Raw genomic sequence first — 16309 nt, forward strand, 5'->3', positions numbered from 1 at the left:
ACTTTTTTAATAAATAAAATTTAGAGTGAGAGGAAAATATTTTAGTTTGAGGTATATTTTTGTTTTTAAGATTTAGTTAATATTTACTAATAAATTTATATTTATTTTTCTTTAATAATATAAAAAACCCTCTTAAATAGGATTCAAGAGGAACAAAAAGAATAGCAAACTTCGTTAAGGGATTATACTTTGGGTTTATTACCAGTTACCACTATCTCTACAAATTCGTGTCAAATAAATACACACTTTCATGTATATTTAACGTCACACACTGTTTTATATCTCAATTGTTGGATTTTTATTATAAGATTAAATTACAACTTTGTCAAACCATTGTTTTGTGATATAATTGATCCAACTATCTAGAATACAATACTGTTCTATTTTATATTTTAATTCATATAATAATACTGTGTTTTTTAGATGAAATGGTAAAAAGTTTATATGTAATAATAAAATTTTAAATTTAAATTTAAATTTAAAATAAAATATTTCACGAAATAATATCAATATTTATCAATTAAATTAAATCTTATAAATAATAACAATATTTTATTATATTCTCATAAAACTTTGTGATACAATAACAAAATCAAATATGTTGGATGAAAATCTCCTCTGTAAAAAAAATGTAAAACATCTTGACCTTGAAATATAAAAAGTGAATAATTTTTAAATGTGAAAATGGAGAAAAGTTGATTAAAAATTGAGATTTGAAACTTGAAAAAATATGAGTTTTTTTTAGAGAATCATTTTCCAAATAATGGTATTTAACATAGACCACAATTAAAGTGGTCCATCTTAAAAGTCACATTTCCAAATACTTTCATGATGACATGGGATGTAAAATGGCATGCAATGTCATATCAACAAAATACAGTACACATCTTGCATGACCCATTTCGTACAGTTGAGGAATTAAAATCCAACGGTTTGATTTATGTCCATACTTTGAATTTTAGATTAGATTGAGTGTATTTTGGTTTCAACTTGATTGATGCTGTAATTTATGGTTATTTTATTAATTTTACTTCAAAATTAAATATGCACTGAATCTAATTTAAAATATAAAGTAGGTATATAAATCAAATAATTAGTTGATAAAAATTAATTTTAAATTAATAAATTTTAACTAAAAATAAATTAAATATAAATTAATTCAAATTAAAATACATTATTATAAAAGTAGATTCAACAATAAATTTAAAAGTATATTTATATATTTGCTTTCATGGTAACATACTATGATTTTGCCAATTTTATTATAAAATTAAACATCTACTAAATCAATTAAAGTGTCAAGCTTCAAAAATTATAATCAATTTTAGAACAAAATTAATTCAATCCAAACACGTCCAAAAATGTCAAATTGATTGTACAACTTTAGTCTAGAATCAATTTTGCATCATCTTAGAGAAAAACCAAACACACACTTGTTAAATTTGGTACATGAATCATAATTGTTTTTTTTATCATATAAGGCTAAACCAATGTTTGGAAAACCTCACTTCTTCGTTTTCCACTCACGTTCATACCAAAATTACAATTTGTAGATTCATAAAATCAGAGTCATTTCACATTGGAAAGCAATAATATGTTGTTACAAGTGCATCCAAACACTATAAATAAATGATCAATTACGTTAGTCTCTAAAGTATGGCGGTCTCTACAATTTATATTTTAAACTACATAAAATAAATAGTTTTTTAAAATATATAAAATACTTTTTTTTGACAAACTATAAAATCCGTGGATTTAGCCCATATCATTAAGATATTAAGAACTACAGTGACAAATTTTCATATATTTTAGTGGCAAAATTGACAACTTTTACCTACTTTATCGACTATTTAAATCTATTTATCATATAACATATTAAAATAATTTTTTAATCTTTTTTAGTGACATATCATCTATTTATGTGTTATCTATTCAAATTTGTTATATATTATAAAAAATTTGATGTGTCACTTGTTATAATAATTCACCATTTTATCTTATGTTCCTTCATTATAATACATTGTCATTCATATCTCTTAATACAATTCATTTTTCGTTACTTAATCCATCAATGTACGTAATTGTTTCATGTGATTATTGTTTTCATCTTTTCTGTTATTAAATATTTTTGTTTTCTAAACTTAAATCTACCTACTAATTAACTTGTAAGTCACTCACTCACCATTCCTCAATCAATTTAAATTTTAAATAATTAATTTATACATATTTGGTAAGTTGGTAAATGAAATTTAGAGTTTTATAATATTGAAAATCATCATACATATCACACAACAACAACACTCAACAATAATATTGGATTTGTTTATTGTAAAAATCAACTTTTACCATATTGCAATGACCATAATTTGCATTGTCCGTTTGCCACACAAATTATTGCACCAATCTCATATACAATAATAGTTACAGTTTACAAGAATTTGTATTTAAGATTCTTTGTAATTTCTTGTGGGGATCAAAATTCTCATTTTCAATTTCAAATATCTACTCTTCCATTTCTTTTCTTATTTATTTCTTTGTCTATCCAATTTCATCGTACTCTTCAAAGTCTAATTCTCTGTACAATCTCTATTTTCTCTACATATATTCTAAATTGTTATTTTGTATTATTTTGTTCTTTTTCCCAGATCAATGTGCTTTTCTAGAATTTGATGTGGCATAATCGTTTATTGTTTTTGTTAAACTGAAGAAGTAAAAATGATGTTCTCTTCAGTTATAATATATATATATATATTGGGTAGCTACCATGGTAACGTTATCTCATTTTTGAATTAGTTATTTTTGTGGTTTTGTATTATGGTATGGTTGTGCTTTTACATTTTATGTTTGATAAGTTTACATATTTTTCTATACGATTATATTGTATTGATTTATTGTTGTGTGTAAGTGGAGATGATTTAAGTAACTAGAAAAATGGTGGATCCAACATCCAAATGATTATTATGAGGTGTTGGTGTTGAAACTACAAAAACATCTTCATTAGATCATAAATGTTAGACGCTGTTACTCCAATATATAAATTCTTTACTATTTTAAATGTAGTTTGATTGGTGATATAAAAAACAACAAAATATTTAAGCAACCTTATGATACTAAAATAACTCTACTAATTTAGTTTTATGTGTGTTAATTTTTATTTCTATTTTATTATGTATATTTAGTATAATTAATTGATACTTAAAACTTCAATAATATTATTAAATATATAACAATATAAATAAGATTTCTGCAAGTTATACCATCATAAACACTTTAATTATGATTATGGAATATATTTCATTGCCATAACACAATTTTGTTAAACTTTTCACGTTTTCGAGAATCAGTTGTCATTTGCATATTTGTAAATAATTTTCATAGTTTTAAATTTTTCGATCTCTTAATAAAATACATAGTAAATAATTAATATTTTCACTAAATCTTAATTCTACATTATTAAAAGAATTTTATATATTTTCAAATTTAACCTCTAATATATGATATTTTACAACATATCTATTTTAAAAGATAGTTTTTCTCTTAAAATTAACACATTTAACTCCACACAATTTAAGAAAAAAAAATTAGATTAATTTCATGATTAAACTCACACGATAGCGCGAGCATACATATAGTTTTGTATAAATTTAAAAAACTAAATTTGAGAAAAACTAATGGTTTAAGCAGGCATATAGTTTGAGTTGTGTTATAAAGCAAATGTTGAATACTAGTAGTATAAATCAAAGCATTTGGATTTTCATGAAACTACGTGAATGAATAATTATCATAAATACAGTCTATGTTTGGATTTGAGTTTGAATCCACAATATCAATGCAATATTGACCGAGATTAGAAGCTCCATTTTATTGCTTCTACTCCATATTCCAAACATGCGCTTGGAGAATACAATTCATGATTTTAAATGCATAATTATGGCTGTAATCGTGTTGATTTTAAAGTCCTTTTAACGAAATATAATCCAGTTTAAGTCGTATTAACAGATTTTTTATTTTAATAACCTATTTTTTTATTTAAATTATTGATATATTTTCTTTTAAAAATTATATATCAAACTACAATTTTTATTAACTTTGTAACGCGACCCATAAATTTACGATTTCAATCCAAATAAAAAAAAAATCAGCTTCGACATTTCAGTGAATTAAACTAAGAATCTACAAGCAATAGCATTTACTTGAATTGATGTTATGTAAAATACAAATCAAAACAAAAACAAAATACCCTATAAAAAAAAAAAAAGAAAAAGAAAAAAAAATCACCTCCGTCTCCGATCAGCTGAATAGTGAGAAAGAGGAACAACCTCTTGAAGTGGCGTAGAAAGCGGCGTAGGAAGAGGCGAATTCCGACAAACAGGACAAGAACCATTAAGCTTCAACCACGAATCGAGACAACATAGGTGAAAGTAATGACGACATTCAGGCATCATCCTCAGCATCTCCGAATCTTTGTACTCACACAAACATATAGAACACGTACTGTTCTGTCCCAATACAGTTGCGTTGTTTCTGTTGAACTGAAACCTCGGATACGAGTTTATTACGTTCTCGTCTAGACCCACCACCGTGTTTTCTTCATCGTCTTCCGTTACGAAGATGTCACGTGAAACAACGACGCCGAGAGAGTAATTGGGAGTGTCGTGGATGGAATTATGATTGTTGTTGGGATTATTATTGGTGCGGCAACAGAAGTAGAAAGAGAGGATGAGAGTGGCGAAGAGAACGAGAAAAGCGAGGGCTATGGCTATTGAATAGCCGAACCCAAAGTTGGTGAAGTAACTATGAGGAGAGGACATGGAGAAAGGAGAAGAAGATGTTGTCGATGAAGAGGAGAAAAATGGGAATTCTCCATTTGTTGAGGGACAGAAAAGAGAGAGGGTTAGAATGGGAATTTTTTATTTTTATTTTTATGTTTTTTTGGAGGAGGAGAAAAGGGTGGGTGAGAGTTTCATCTGCTGCATTTAATACTATGGAGAGACTCTCAATGAGGGGGTTGGACTGCATTAACTTGCAATTGGAAATTGGACTGCATATAATTATTCTAAATAAAAAAGTGCCACAATTATATCGTCATTTTTATTGTATTCATGATTTCATTTCTCAATTCTTTACTTTAAATCAATTTCAATTAGAGTGTACCTTTGCTCTTTTAAGAAACCAAAAACTTTCACCAAAGACAACAATTCCCCCAGTTCTTCAACAATATTTGTTGGATACTTGTTACCAAGTTGTCAAATTATTGTATAGAAAATACTCTGAATCAACTCAACGACATGTCAAAATCTAAACAGAAAATCACTCATCTCTACCCATCATTCCAACCCGAATACCTTTCCAAATTATATGTCAACTTGATGTGAGGTATAGCTAAGATCTTCACTTTTTTTTGCAAAGATGAATATATAAAAATATTAAAAGATTATAAATCTAGACTAAATGCAAAAAATGTTATAGCACTTAAAGTTAATTGCTCCCACTAAAATGGATTTTTTTTTACGGTCACACAAGCGAGAGATTCCTTTTTCACAAAATATTAATACCTAGTATTAAATAAAAAATTTGAGATTTGAGATATAAAATTTGTATCCCTAACATCAACAATCGCTTTTATCATCTTTTCTTAATCTATGTGAAATAATTAATTGTAAATCTGCAATGATTATTTTGAAACAGAGATAATAACGTTGATGTGATTTTCACTGAAACTCAAAGCATCACATGCGTGTGTATTTGTTGGCGAGATGATAAATTTTGTGAAGACATTTACAACATGGTTTATTTCCTTCTTAGATATGCGAGGGAGGGTGAAGTTACGAGTTTACTAATTAGTACGTCTAATTAGAGTGAGAAAAATTATATAGTACATGCGTCAATTTGACATATATATAGATGTATTTAGTCTTTAAATTAATAGTTAAATGGAGCTTGTTTTATTCTATTATCTAAAAAAATTATAATAATAACTAAATATTATTTATCAAAAGTGTCAGTGAAATAAAATTAATTTTTTTCTCTAAATTCTTATTACTTATAATAGTGAACATCAAATATTTTTTATCATACAATGTAAAATATTAGTATAATGTTTATAAACTATAATTTTTTTTAAATCCAAAAATCAGTTAATAATTATTTAATTTATAAAAATAATCGTTAGTTTATTATTTAGTTTAGTAATTTAAAGAACAAATATATCAGACTGTACCGTAAAAACTTCCTTTGAATTGTGTTTAGAAATTTTTATTTTGAGTTGATTCTAAAACTCTCGTAGATGCTTCCCTAACCCCTTAAGCAACCTAGGAAAGATGTATCTTAATAATTTAGATATTAGCGGTAATATTATAAAATCTTTTGGTTGAGTTTTTGAAGCGATGACCCAACGTGGGTTAATCAGACTTTAGTGAAGGTGGTCACAAATTTACGTTCACTAATTTTTTTTTATTATTGATCATTTTGTGTTATAATATCATTGCTAATGAAATAAATTGAATTTGCTTCCATTAAACATTCAATTAGATGAATCAAACTTGGACACAGTTAATAATTTTCCTTTAAGATACATTACGCCAAAAATGACATTTTATAGCGCTTATTAAATATAAGTGTTGTTGTATGATATTTTAAAAATAACAGAGAATACAACAACGCTTTTTTGACAAGCGTGGTAAAAGGTTTGCGCTTTCACATAATAAAGGGCCTATTAGAGCGCTTTTTGGAAAAACGCGGTAAAAGACTTTAAAAAAATAAAATAAGGAGGTCTTTTACAACGCTCTTTAAAAAAGCGCTGTAATAGGCTTTTAAAAAATAAAATAAGGAGACATTTTACGGCGCTCTTTAAAAAAGCGCTGTAATAGGCTTTAAAAAAAATAAAATAAGGTGGTCTTTTACAACGCTCTTTAAAAAAAGCTGTAATAGGCTTTTTAAAAATATAATAAGGTGGTCTTTTACAGCGCTCTTTAAAAAAGCGCTGTAATAGGCTTTAAAAAATAAAATAAGGTGATCTTTTACAGCGCTCTTTAAAAAAACGCAGTAATAGGCTTTAAAAAAAATAAAATAAAGTGGTCTTTTACAGCACTCTTTAAAAAAGCGTTGTAAAAGACATCTTTATTTTATTTTTTAAAAGCCTATTACAACGCTTTTTTAAAGAGCGCTGTAAAAGATCTCCTTATTTTTTTTTTAAAGAACGCTGTAATAGGATTTTATATATAACATTAAACCCTTCAGTTTCCTTTTCATTACATAAACTTCACTACACTTCAGTGTCCTTCTCATTGGGAACCCTACTGTCCCTACGAATATATTGTTAACCATCTTCATTGCAAACCATCTTCATATTTGTTACTATCCTACGAACATTATTATGTACTCTTTTCATTGCGAACCCCTCTTTTGTCTTACGAACCGTTCGTATTTCTGCGCATTCTCACTGTTCCTTCTTAAACGAAACTGTAACCCTACGAACCTTACGTATTTCTTCGCACTCTTCAAACCCTACTGTCCCTACGAATATATTGTTAACCATCTTCATTGCAAACCATCTTCATATTTGTTACTATCCTACGAACATTATTATGTACTCTTTTCATTGCGAACCCTACTCTGTCCTACGAACCGTTCGTATTTCTGCGCATTCTCGATGTTCCTTCTTAAACGAAACCGTAACCCTACGTATTTCTTCGCACTCTTCAGGTATTGTATTCATTTATTCATTTATTTCTTACACACACACACACACACACATATATATATAATGTGTTTGTTAATACTAATAATCACATTTATTTGATAGTGCTTTACAAGTTTTCCGAGCTCAAATGAGTGTTACAGTGTCGAAGCAAAAGTCAAATAAATCACATGGATTCCAATAAATGTTTGAAATATATGCCTTTAAAATTTCATTAATCAATGCACAAATATTTATTGACTTATATGTTTTATTTTATAGTGTCCTCGTCAAACTAACAACATAGACTGCAGATCCTATATATTGCGATTCGTGAAGGAGATTGTTGATATAATCCTAGAAAGAGATCTAACTGAAATAAATGAATGCACCTATTACAACACTTTTTTTAAAAAGCGCTGTAAAACTAGTACAACAAGCAGCGCGTTATTATAAGGGATTTACAACGCTTTTTTATTTTAAAGAGCATTGTTGTATCATTTTACAGCATTTTTTTTAAAAAAAAAAAAACGCTGTAAATGACTTAAAAAAAGCGCTGTAAAATACCATTTTTGGCGTAGTGATACTTACTTTTTAAGGAATTAAAAAAAATTAAATTTTAGGAAATTGAATGTATTATTTTCAAAGTTATATTTTCATTTTTTATTTCCTAACAAGTGTTATCAACACACTTAAGAATACTTGTTATATTTTCCATATAGCAATTGAAAAAAGAAAATTCACTAGACATCCTAGCTAAATACTACGAGCCAATCTAGAAACAAATGGTACATGCAATTTTTTGGTATATATTTTAATCGTAATTATTAATTTGCATATTGTTCGTGTAATTTCTAGTTCAACTAATAAATATTGATATATTATTAGATCGGATATATTATATTCTAATATTAAAAATAATTATACTATTGTTCTCCAAAAACATGCAAATATCGGTTGAAAACATTTGGGAAGTAAACTTTCATCTAGTACTAGTTATGGACAAAACATTTACAATTTACGGTTTCTCAAATGGCAAGTAAAACCAAATTACAAAAGAGAAACTAGAACAAGCTACACCACAAGAAAAAAAATCTCTTCCTACTTCAATTTGGGTTATTAATTTTAAACACGTTCTAAGTTTGATTCATCATTATTAGCTTGTAACAGTGAGTTCCTACAAATTGGGCACGATCCATTAACCTTCAACCATGTATCAACACAATTTCGATGAAAATAGTGGCGACAATGCGGCATCATCCTCAATATCTCCGATTCCTTATAATCCGAAATACATATGGAACAGCTCGTGTCATAATCATTATTAACAGTGTCAAAGTTGTTTTTGGTGAAAGAAAATGTGTCGTAAGAATTTATAATACTAATGGGGAGCCCTATTGTGACGTCTTTATTATCACCTCGACGTTGTATAAACGTCGTGATGTAATTAGAATTGTGATCATTACGACGTGACGAAAAATATGCGTAACAAACTCGAACGAAAAGGATGAGAAATATTATTAAGAGAAACAACCTTGTGAATGTGTCTAAATCTTCAAAGGTGTTCATATCTAATGAAGATGAATCGGTGGTGGTGGTGGTATGAGAGGACATGGTGTAGGACAAAATTTGTGATGGTGTTTAGAACTATAGCAAACTTGATTGGAATGTAAATTAATATGGAGATTTTATTTTTTGGGTTTAGCTAGCGTGGATAAATGAGGAAGCTTAGTGTCATTTGTTGGCAACACATTGAACAAATTTGAAGCTAATTGAAGTTGTGTACTAACGGAATCTAAAACTTAAAGAAGTTTCTTAGCTGTCTTGCTATGGGAAATGTTTGTTTAATTTCTCGAATATGTGTTGTTCTATACTTGCAATTCTTACATTTTGTTTTCTTAGACGTTATGACAATTTGTTATTTGTAAGAGGCTTATTGCATAGAGATTCGGCTATTGCTTATAAAAAAAAATAGAGGTTCACCTATTTCTCCAAGCTCTATATATAGTTAACGTGTCAAACTGTTTTATAATATATATATAGGGGGCATATTGATATTGTGAGAGATGAGAGTATCTTCTATCAACCATTGGATTAAAATCAATATCCAAACTAAAATCTATTGTTAAGTGCTTTTTCTTTGTACGACTTTTCATATTTCTACTTCTCTTATCTTCGTTTCACATTATTTTTTATCCTTTCACATCATTTTTATCTTTAGTTTTTGACGAGGAATGCATATTAAACTCAAGTGTATGTTTTTTATGTAAAATTGTTCTCCCTCAAATATGTGTAAATAAATAAATAATTAGATGATTCAAATTGATTTAAATTGTTCTCCTTAAATGGACTAGAACAAGTCTAGTAGATGTCTCACTCCTTCTAATTGAATTAGTTAGATGATTCAAATTGATTTTTTTTTAATAAAAAAATTTAGATGAGTTGGTGTCTCAAAATTCAAAAAATGCTAATAAAAGTATTCATAAATCATCCGTTAAATAGATCCTCACATTATTGATTTCGAAAATCAACATAAACTCTCACCTAAAATTTATTGAATTAATTCTAATTACATAAATCAACATATTCAGTTTTTTCCATTTTAATGATCAGAAGTGAATAATGTTTAACTCGTTGAATTCAACTAACTTCAACACATTGCAGGAAGTGCTTCTCTTGATAGGTTTCAAGTTAATCTCATTTCACTATTTTTGATAGAGGAGACCTCCAAAGGCCCACTTGTCGTTTGCCGTTTTGAAGAGCCTTCTTTTGTTCATATCGATTTCATGGGAGTTTCTATTGGCACCCCCGTTTTTCTATGGTTATTGTGGTCTTAGACCGTTATTGGAGCGAATTTTTATTTTAATCGTTTGAATAATTTTTTAAGATTCTATCCATAATATGAAATTCCTTTAATTTTAGTTTTTCACCTACACATGCTACTCAAAAACACATGACGTATACATCATTGTACTGATTAAGACTTTGCCACGTGTATTAATTGTAGTGATTCAACGTTTTTTCTGGACCAATTAATTTTAGTGTTTTTGAATTAACAATTAAAGAGACTAAAATACAAATGGTAGAGGGGAAAAGTTGTTGTGTTTTAAAATAGAAACCGTAGAAATTCATTCCCAACATTGCAGAAAACCATTGGAAAAGAACAACTTGTTAAAGATGAAGAAGATTCACACGTGATGGTGATTTTTCTCTTGGGGTTTAAGGAAGAAGAAGATGAGTGACCAAATTTTTCTCTTTTTGATTTATTTAAATTTTAATAAAAAATTATAATCATTAAGATTAATCCTATATAGAAAAAAGATCAAATGTACTCGTTTAAAAAAGACAAGTGACCAAATAAAAAAATGTAAATATATATATTACAATTAAATAAGATAACGAATTAAAATGTAATTTTATCATTTTATCTAAATGTTAATTTGGTTTAATTGTACTTTTGATCTCTCTATTTTAAAAGTCGGCAATTTTGATTTATCATATTTTTGAACTAAAAAAATGACGATTTAATGTATTTTAAATAACATGAGATACAATTTTATGATATATAATCATCTAGATGCATTAATTATTCATATGTCATTAATTAAATTATAAATATGAAAATTTTATGAAATTGAAAGTTAAGTTTTTATGATGTTTTATTCCGATTTTATGGGTGTTAATCATTCTAAATGATCATATCATATTAAAATATGTTATGTCACCCTTTTTTTAGTTAAACATTAGAGGTATGGTTATAAATTATTGATTTTTAAAATAGATTGATCAATAAAAATAACGATTTTTGGTTTTCCCATCTTGGTGTGATATTTTTTGGTTTAGATTGACAAAGTAATTTTGATCAATTACATATTTCAATCAATAACATTGACCTTGCAATGTTGAAACTTGTCGTATTTATATGTATATTGTCATCTTATGCTATTAACTTGGAAGTCGTGAGTTTTTTCACATAGTCGTCATTTTCGATTTTAGCAAATTTGAATTTGTATTATATGAGTGTACTCTAATAACTATTGTTTTTTTAGGTAAAAAAATTAGCAACAAATGCTAAAATAAACTTAGGCTTATATATAATTTTAGTCTTTCATCTTTTATTTAATATTCATGTTGATCATTTGTTTTTTTTAATTAATTTTCATCATTTATGTTTTATAAATGATATATTTTAGTTTTCGTTACAATTACAACAAAAGTTATAAGAACATTTGATAATTGAAATCCCTCTATACACTATAACGTTCTTTAAAAAAAACATCAATTTAACTAAGCACTAGACTTGCACTTGAAAAAAAAAAACTTTTTATATCCTTTGAAATATATGTAAATTCGTTGAAATGAACGACAATTATCAAAGTTACTTGTATTTTCATTTCGTCTTTGTTAAGGTTGTACACTTACCTTTACAATCTATTATAATATATTTAAACAAAACCCCCCAAATTCTATTTATGACAACTCATCTTTATCTATGCCACGTCCTCCAATATTTTCCAACTCATAAAAAATCTGATGTGCCACATTTCAAAGCGCACTATTGTTTTCATTTTCTACTTCCATTATGTTTTGTTTCTCCAATATGTAACGCAAACTTTTTCACTTGACTATTCAAGGACAATTATTTCATACATTATACAATTTCAGCTTTAATTTACCACTCAACGACTCATCAATACACTTAAAAACTCTAATTACTCATCAAAAATTTCATTTCAATAACTTATACAAAAAAATTCAATTCATTCAATATTTTCAAATCATCACGATGTAGGTTCGACTACATACACATATCAAGATTTATCTTCTATTTTTCAACCATTCTCTTGTAAATTTTCAGTTCAAGCAATGATAACGATATTATGAAATGCAACAAAACTATAACTATTTGTGTGACATACTCTTAGTTCATAGATACTTCAATAATATTATTTTTCTAGTGTCAATTATTGTTCAAGATCATATATCAATATTATTGTATAGAAAATGAGTTTTTTGTCTATGTTGAATGTGTCTCCGGTAATTTTTTTTCTTTTTATAATTAAAAATACACAAATCATAATTGAAAATAAAAATAAAAATGTATAATATTAAATATTTGAAAATGAATAACTTCTAACTAATTCATTATTCACTCGAAATTTTCTGTCTAAAACATTCACAAACTTTTTTTGTTTATAATTTTTTTCAATCACTCTTGAAGTTTCTTGATTATATGAAATAATTATTTGATAATTTCAAGGCACACTCAAATGAATTGTTTCAATATTTTGAATTTAACAAACTATCACCCTTGAATGAATGTTATAACATATCACAAGATACACAATACTATTTAGTGCATGATTAGATCGACGATGAGATCGACAGAATTACGATGAGCATATAAAATTGAAAATGTGAAAAAGTACATAAATTTATAAATCTAATATTTCAAAACTAATATAAATTATATAAAATAAAGAAATATTATAGCTAAATGTATACCTTCAATAATAAAGAAATGCATAACTATTTAACAAATATATTATTAGAGGAAACACTTCAATTAAATTAAAAATCTTGAATAAACCAATTCCACATTTAAAAAATATTAAAGACATAAATTGCATATCTAAAGTTGTAAAACTTTATAAATAGTCTCATATTTTAATATATTTTGCACGAACTGTATTAGTTAACGATGTTTTACTTTTTCTTTTGTACTAAAGCAAACATAACTTATATATAATTATTAAAAAATATATTTACCTATAGATATATAAACACTTGAGTATATTCTACTGTGAAATAAAATTAACATTGCTTTTAAATTATATATTATTGTTATTTTATAAATTATATATTATTGTTATTTCATACTCACTAATATATTAAATTCTACCGGACAACTCACGAGTTAATATCTAGTTAATCTTATTTTAGACCTCAAGTGTGAACGACAATAATCTTACGGTTGTTTGAAATGGGTATGATAAAAATAATTAACATGCATTATTTATTAATAACAAAAATAAATTAAAATAATAAATAATCAAAATAAACATTTTAATAAAAAATGAAAGACAAATATTATATTTAAACCATAAATTTATCTATTATTGGATGTAAAGATCATTAATTGTTTAAGTAAGTTAGCAACCCTTCTTGCACCAGAAAAAAGAAATGTCAGCAACCCTTCTTGCACCAGAAAAAAGAAATGTCAGCAACCCTTGTCTTGATTTTAAAACATAAATATATTTTAATAATACTAAATTTGACATTTGGTAGTGCCAAATCTCTCTTGATATTGATTACTGAACAGAGACGTCTTCTTTTATTTTTGGACTAAAAAAAAAACTACTATTCGGTACGTGATTCTGATTCACCTGCACTAAATTAAGTAATGAAGAAGGACTCACATGACTGTGAAAAACCATTGCCCATCATAGATTCTTAGCTTCATTTCTTCTTTGTCCATCAGAGAGGAATGATTTAAGATTATTTGTATATGAAATCTTCTTTTTAATTTGCTTTTTTTTCTCCTTTTATTATATTAAGTGGTTTTGATATTTTTTTTTCTCTAGTTTGATTTTATGATTTGAGTGTATTATGTTTATCGTTTTAGTACAATGTTTTTGTTTTCTGTCTCGTTGCATTATTTTTATTTGTTTCAAATTTGTACTTTATGTGTTTGTTAAATTGATTGAGAATTGTTAGTTTAGTTGGTCCCGTATTTTGAGAAGGACTCGCTTTATCATCAATTTCAACATTTTCTTAGCCTTACACATGGTTGAATTGGTGACGTCAAATGTCACATGTAATCTATATGACCGAATAACAACAAATATTTTTTTTTTTTGTGTGGATAAATGACATTAAAGAATATGGATTTTGCATTACTCTTAATTGTTGACCATATGTAGAAAAAACTAATTTGGTTGATAAGATTAAGTTTTTGGTTTGGTAATTTCTCGTTGGTTTATGAAATATGTATCTGTATTGGTAATGTGTTTTTTACTTTATTGTTGATTTCAATTTCAAAATATGAATAGAGAATCTCCCAACACATGATCAATTTGATTATACTATCCTCATCGTTTGAATTAAATTTAGTCTCTTATAAAAAAAAAATAGACATTAATTCACATTTTGTCTTTAACTATATTTATCGGTATTCAATGTGATTAAAATAACTCACATGACAAAATAAAAATAAAAGACAATTTATTCTTAAGGTTTAAGTCTATTGTCAAATGAAAATATTATTAGGCGGCATATCAGATTCGAATATAAGATCTTACACTTATGTATGATTTTTTTTTATCATTTTCTTGAAGAAGAAAAAAAAAGACAATTTAAATGAATATTCTTAAACTTTAATGTATTAACTTTATGATACACTTTGAATGAACTAAATCAACAGCAAAATATATCAAATCAAATATTAAAATGCTAGTATTTCTCTAAATAATTTATCTACCATTCATAGTTTTGTATAGGAGACCTGTTCTCTCCACTTTTACATTTTGATGGGTATTTCATTCCATTTAATATCAACACAACACAACAGCACTTTATATTGTCCAAATAGAATTGTGTGTATTTAAACCATTTTTGACTTGTCCATCATGCATAAAGCCATATATATGATTGATTTAAGACAAAGTTTTACATGTGATTTATTTACTCTTTTTTACCCCACATATTCCTTTACCAGAGCTACCACATATTCCTTTACCAGAGCTAATACTGTTTACTCTTTAAGTTTTAGTTCAAATGAAAAATATTCATATTTTTAAATTAAAATATTTTATCTTGAATTCGATCCAAAATCTTGTATTTATCTTTGTGAATTTCAAGTAGTAATTATCACTCCGTCTAATGGAAGAGATATTATCAGACATTAAATATAGATATCTCTTTTAACCGTAATTTGAACCGTTGTTTTTTACGTTGTGAGAGACTAGTCTCATCCACTAAACTCATCCTGTTGATATATGATTTATTGCATTGTAAATAAATAAATACATAAATACATAAATTTCTGAACATAAATTACTTCTTAAATAGTTTTTATGCAAGAAAACTTTTGTTCAATCATTTGGAAATTTAAATAATTTATAAATGTCATCATTGATATTACCCAAACTAAAAAAATTCTATATATATAGGCATATAATCAGCTTGTTCATAGGAATCAAGAGCCAAAACTTTTCTTTGTTTAGTTGCAAAAACAATCAATGGAGCAAAACTTTGTGTTTTCATTCCCCCTCATCATGCTCTTCATTACTCCTTGGTTTCAATTAACCTTTCATGTCAATGCTGAGACTTCAACATACATAGTCCATATGGACAAATCCTTCTTTCCTCAAGTCTTCACAACACATCATGATTGGTTTCAATCCACAGTTCATTCTCTAAACTCAAAAACAGAACTACTTGATCTTGATCAACCATCAAAGCAACAATCAAAGAAAGTAGTTTACACCTATGATCATGCCATGTATGGTTTCAGTGCAGTGTTAACTTCAAATGAGTTAGAGACTCTTAAGAACATTCATGGATTTATTGCAGCATATCAAGACAGAACAGCCATCATTGACACAACTCATACCTTTCAATTTCTTTCCA

At 26.8% G+C, this 16309-nt stretch overlaps 1 protein-coding gene across 1 annotated transcript; it reads right to left on the reverse strand.

Moving 5' to 3' along the window:
- Positions 1 to 4160: 4160 nt before the first annotated feature.
- LOC101499137 (RING-H2 finger protein ATL67-like) lies at positions 4161 to 5075 on the reverse strand. Its single transcript, XM_004492753.4, has one exon. It carries the CDS (start codon positions 4809 to 4811, stop codon positions 4275 to 4277), a length of 537 nt encoding a protein of 178 aa, XP_004492810.1. The 5' UTR covers positions 4812 to 5075; the 3' UTR covers positions 4161 to 4274.
- Between the last annotated feature and the right edge of the window lie 11234 nt (positions 5076 to 16309).

The sequence above is a fragment of the Cicer arietinum genome, chromosome 3 (genome assembly GCF_000331145.2).
Source record: "Cicer arietinum cultivar CDC Frontier isolate Library 1 chromosome 3, Cicar.CDCFrontier_v2.0, whole genome shotgun sequence".
In the NCBI taxonomy this organism is placed as follows: domain Eukaryota; kingdom Viridiplantae; phylum Streptophyta; class Magnoliopsida; order Fabales; family Fabaceae; genus Cicer; species Cicer arietinum.